At 35.8% G+C, this 5,869-nt stretch overlaps 1 protein-coding gene across 1 annotated transcript; it reads left to right on the top strand.

Annotated features, from left to right (window-relative positions):
• Positions 1-544: 544 nt before the first annotated feature.
• On the top strand, positions 545-2,126 carry LOC125674209 (uncharacterized). Its single transcript, XM_048911344.2, has 2 exons — positions 545-639; positions 1,607-2,126. Exons 1-2 carry the CDS (start codon positions 545-547, stop codon positions 2,124-2,126), a joined length of 615 nt encoding a protein of 204 aa, XP_048767301.2.
• Positions 2,127-5,869: the final 3,743 nt, after the last annotated feature.

Here is a 5,869-nt window from a genome sequence, read left to right on the forward strand (position 1 = left end):
TTGCAGCAGGTGTGGCACGATAAAGATCCCTCCCTGCTCAAAGTCCTAAATTTCGCAGCCCTTCGCCGGCAATGGTGACATCTCCATATGAGTGAAAGATTCTAGAGAGGAACGTTAAACAATATTCAATCAACCAATTCAATCTTTTAAATGGTGATTTTAATTTCTTTTAAATATTTCAATTACGAACTCACTACCGGTGCCGGTAGCTCAGTGGCAGAGCGTTCGCTTCGTAACCGGGAGGTCGTGCGTTCCAGCCCCGCTCATGACATATTCGCGTCAATCTAAAGACGTTAACATAGGTAGTAATTGCCACTTCCTTAAACATTCGGCCGTGTACCTAATCAAGATATAGGGCTCACGGCGGGTGTGGCCGGTCAACAGGGGATACTTACTCCTCCTCTTAGGCATCTGATCCCACCTCTGGTGACAGAAATGGGATCTATGCAGTCCTTATCCCCGTTTGCATAGAAGAGGTTTTCCATTTTTTAAAAATCCACAACTAATTTAAAAGATTTTTATCACATTTCATTCTTATTCAAACATGTTACAGAAAACTCGGGGGAAGTACCTTTTAATCACCGACTCGACACAGAAAATACCCAACGTTAACACGAGGTCAGGAGCAAAGAAAGTCCTGTATCTAGATCAACCCCCTCATTCAAAGAAGAAACAAAGAAATGCAACAGTGAAAAAAGCACATCATCTCTTTTGGAACCAAACACAGCATTACCACTAGCTGCAATAATGTAGCCCTCTCCGATTTTTTTTTTTTTTTTTTTTTTTTTTAGGGAGAGGGCTACAACTCCTTAGGATCTCCGTAATGGTGCAAATGCGGGAGTGATTCACTCCCGCAACATTTGCGCTCATTCTAAAAATTTCCTGACTTTCTTTACGTAAATAAAATGATATTCTATGTTTCTTAGTCAATATATAAATTTACAACCTGGAACTTTAGATTTGTGAGGCTCTATTCTACCGTTTTCAACAATTTCGATAAATTCCAATTCCTTGATTCATATTTGTGCGCCATGTTTGATGTACTGAAGTTTCAACTTCCGATTGCCAAGTCATTTGCATATGCCATATAAGGTAGTATTTACATCAATGGACAAGTATGGAGGCAAAAGCTATTTCGTCGGTATTGAAAAGGTTTGAATTAAATATCAAGTTAAAAACCGAACAGCAGAGTGTAAATTCTTTCTGCAACAATATGATTTTCCTTTCTTTGTCGAAGTGGCTCGAGTAACTACATTTTCGCGCTGATTGTCAATGTTTAGGCTTTCATTAGATCCACCTACGAGATCTCGCGATAACAAGCATGGCGGAGCAGACGAAGAATTTTGCATGCTGTACATTATATTTAATGAAAAACACCTTTATTAGACATGCCCGAGCACAAAGTTGGTACTCCATTTGGTGTAAACAACATTTGGGACTAATACACAGAGTTTATTATCGGTTATTCATAAAATTATTTTGCACCATTACGGAGATCCTATGGAATTGTAGCCCTATCCCGAAAACGTCAGAATAAAAAAAAAATTGGATAGGGCTACATTATTGCAGCTACATTACCACCATCCAATCTATCGGTATCTAACAGCTCGTCATCCTCTTCGTCCTCAACTTCCAGCAAACCTCCATCTACATGCATTTCCATCCATGCCAACGGAAACCTAGAAGAACCATCACCAACTTGTGAAGTAAAAGAAAAGGAGACCATTCTCAAATATGTACCACCGCCAATCAACAAACAAACGACAAAACTGCAGGGCATGGCAGTACAACAAAACCAAAGAAAACTAAATATCGGAGGAAAGAGATTTGAAACCAGCACAACCACGCTACTATCTGGCTCCGATTCGCTTCTAGCAGATATAATGCAGCCAGATTCACCTATGAAGCCGCACGAAGTGAATGGAATGAATACTTTGTGGATCGTAATTCCTGCTACTTCGACTTCCTTTTGGACTATTTGGGATCCCCCAGAATGTATCGGCCCAGTGAAAATTAAGCTTTTGTTAAGACAATTGCACGTGGAGGCGTCTTTTTACGGACTTGCAGGTCTGATGTCTGTTATTGAGAACAAGGCCAACATAGAAGGATCTCTATGGGAAGAGTGAAGAAACGTTGATAAACATAGGGAAGAAACTTTGATACACATATAGACAGTGTTCTATCATTATCAATGATTTAACGTTGTCATTCTCTTCACTTTTGAGCATTACTTTTAAATATGTTTTCGTTACTGTTATTATTCATGTTCAAGATATTGCAATTATTCCTGTTCAAATATTGTAATTAAATTATTATGTAAATTGCATATGATATGTACATAAATGAATATTTTCTTTAATCAAGACATGTTCCTTCTTCAAATTAGGGTTGTACATATATGTAACTCACATTCGAGGATGAATGTCTTTAACGCAGAAGGGGGTAGTGTTACGAATTTGTAAATTCGTAGACTCCATTAAGTATGTACCTAAATATTTACGTTCCGAAATTCCTTAATCGGGATCGTAAGACAGAATATTAAACATTCCTAATGGAACATTTACATGGTTATTTTGTGAATTGATACTTTCTATATTACGATACCACATTTGCGCTCTCAACAAATAATCTATTTAAAGGTCCTCCCTCCCGTAACGTCATAACATTTTGCAAAGTCAATCATTCAATAAGATTTATGCATGACAGGGACATAAATTTTGTTGAAGTCTTTTTCAATAGTTATTGTAAAAAATCTTGTTAACCATAAAATAATTCAAAAGTCTAAGTTATATATGACGAATCAATTATGTTTCAAAATATTGAATCCAAGGGCAATAACCCATTTTCATTAAATTATTTATTAAGTCCATTATGCGATAAATTTCCTTTATTTTTCACGTACATTTTGTATATTTTTTTAAAGAAACAGTTTCATGAAATTGTTATGAATACTATTATATCGTTATAACCAGTTTCTGTGAAATTTTGATGATGTTTATGGAAACTAGCAATTTGCTGACATTAATAACAGGTATATGTATGCTAATTGATAAAAAAAAAAAAAATACAGCAACATACTTAATTTATTATTTTTATTTGTTACCAAGATATATTATTTGAAGAATCAACAATCAAATATAAGATTGAACCTATAATTCTAAAATGGTACCCTGTTGACCTCGCTTCTCTCATGTAGCACAAATCAGCGGGGAACCAGTTTACCTATAATTCTAAAGGAGTGGAATTACCTTAACAAACTCACATCAAAACACGCGCTTCTGATCGTCAATCCATCACAATCGAGTCATACTTTCAGCTTAGGTAAACATAGGCCAAATTGCGGGAAATAGTGGCCATTCTCGAAGTAGGGTACATGTATAAATACGACGATCAGCAGACGCTCAGTAGATTCTATAACGTTTCTCAACACAGATCACTTCGATCAAGAACTAGAGACATGCACTCCAGTGGAGATTCAGAATGTAGATGTGTAATCAATGTTTATGTATGAGGACTAATGCCTATAATTCTGATATGCAAGTTATTACCCATAACGTTGGATATAGCAAAATAAATTAAGCTGTTATAGCCATTCTGACAAAATAGGTATTTTTATTACATGGGTAGATCCTTTGATTTATTTGATAATGAATAAATTATTTCAATCTTTAATCAACATACAGAATATGGGAGACCCATAAGTTACATGTTGGGTTGGTTTGGTTTATATTGTTTAACGTCCCTCTCGAAAATATTTCACTGATATAGAGACGTCACTGTTGCTTATGTTCAGCGCTTATGGTCTTTGATCAGGGAGGGATCTTTATCGTGCCACACCTGTTGTAATATGGGGCGTCGGTTTTAACAGTCTCGTCCCATTTAGTCGCCTCTTACGACAAGCAAGGAGAACTGAGGACCTATTCTAGCCTGGATCATGTTGGATACAGAACCCAAGATTGAAACAGGGCCAAAGATTATGATTGGCACTCTCAGTTGATTTTAACAGATTCGATTTTTGTTTTAAAAATCACTTAAACTTTTCTAATTCCATTTCTAAATTCATGTCCAAATATGATTAACATCCTTAGATGACTTCTTTTCTCTCAATTGAATACAAATTTTTCTGGTTTAAATTTTCGAAAAGACGATCCAATTAAGTTAATATCATTAAAATTGTGGTGCCATTAGCATATTCATGGCTATTAATGATCATTGACACCCTCAGTTCATCCCTTTCAATCATTTAAGTGGTCATTTTAACGATATACATTTTTAAAAAACAAATTACGTAATACCATTGAAGTGCTTATGCCATTTGTAATTTCATGTCCGAAGATTATATTTGGCACCCTCATTTGTCCTCTGATCTCTCATTTGCTTCGTACATAGATATTACATTGAGCAAAGATATTGACGGCAAACTTACATGTACAACTCAAATTATTGATAAATGACAAAGACAGGTTGTATTGGTCAACTAGATCGTTATAACAACCATAGAATATTTGTGAAATGTTGACTTTAAACGAACCTGTTGAAACTCCTGTAACATAATTTCATTTGCCATTATCCTGCTTTGTTTTAAATACATACACAGAACAAGCTCATATCTGTTGAGATACATATACACCGTATGCAGGTGACAATGGAATATTGCTACTTAAATATGGGCAGTTGACGATGGCGAAGCTGAAGTCATTCCGTTTGTCGTAAAGTTGAGTTGTTAGTTTGCCGTTAACATTTATTTTCAATAAGATATCCAAGTGTGAAGCAGATGTGGTAGATTGTGGTATATTCTATTTCGAGTTCACTGGAATATATCGAATCGACACATGAATGAAAATTAGTAACGTCGTCGATATATCTAAATGTCGAGTTGAGTGACAGATTTCACATTTCCAAATGAACAAGTGCAACAATTATTAAAGATTGAATTGATTTTTTTGTATCAGTGAATCTTTCTTTTCTCGTATCTTGGCCTGAAAAAGAAACAAATAACAGAACAATGTCAGCAGATTTTCAAACTCAAACTGTCGTTCTATTATTGACTGTATTGTAGAAATGCTACAAGCTCTTTCAATTAGATGTTTTCGCAGACAAATTACATTCGGCATGGAAAGCCCTTCTCCCAATTAATGCATTACATTCATTTCAGACTTGTGGGCTGACAGTATTAGTGATATTTTAAATCATCTAGAGACTAGATCATCAAATTATGTTTGACACTGGGTTTTTTATTTTTTATTTAACAACCCCTAAAGGTGTTAAAATTATCACACTGTCACTCAAACGTAATGGTAAATTCAGTCGACGAGATTTAGAGTGTAGAGTGAAAATATCGAATCGTGAATTTGAGAATTCAGATAAAAAAAACCAACTTTCAAATTTTGCAAGGAGCAATTCTTATTACCTTGTCTAAGTTTTAAGTAAAACTATTACAAATTGTGCTGCTTTCTCAACTCTGCAGTCCCTTCCGATTCTAACATGATTGATTGTATGTTGTTTAAAGTCCTTCTCGAGAATTTTTCAATCATATGCAGACGGTATCATTGCCGATGAAGGGCTACAAAATTTAGGTCTATGCTCGGTTCTTACGACCTTTGAACAGGGAGAGATCTTTGTCATGCCACACCTGCTGTGACACGGGTCTCGGATTTTCGCGGTCTCATCCGAAGGATCGCCCACATTTAGTCGCCTCATACGACAAGTAAGAGGTACTGAGGACCCAATAAAACCGGATCCCCATGGGATCGGGTCTCAGATGATGTGAATATATTGTTCTGAGATTGATGCATGTCTTTTTAAACGATTTCATGATAATTTTGTATAATTTATGCCTTCAACCAGCAGCACGTATGTTGTGTTTGGT

This window comes from Ostrea edulis, chromosome 1, assembly GCF_947568905.1.
Source record: "Ostrea edulis chromosome 1, xbOstEdul1.1, whole genome shotgun sequence".
In the NCBI taxonomy this organism is placed as follows: Eukaryota; Metazoa; Mollusca; class Bivalvia; order Ostreida; family Ostreidae; genus Ostrea; species Ostrea edulis.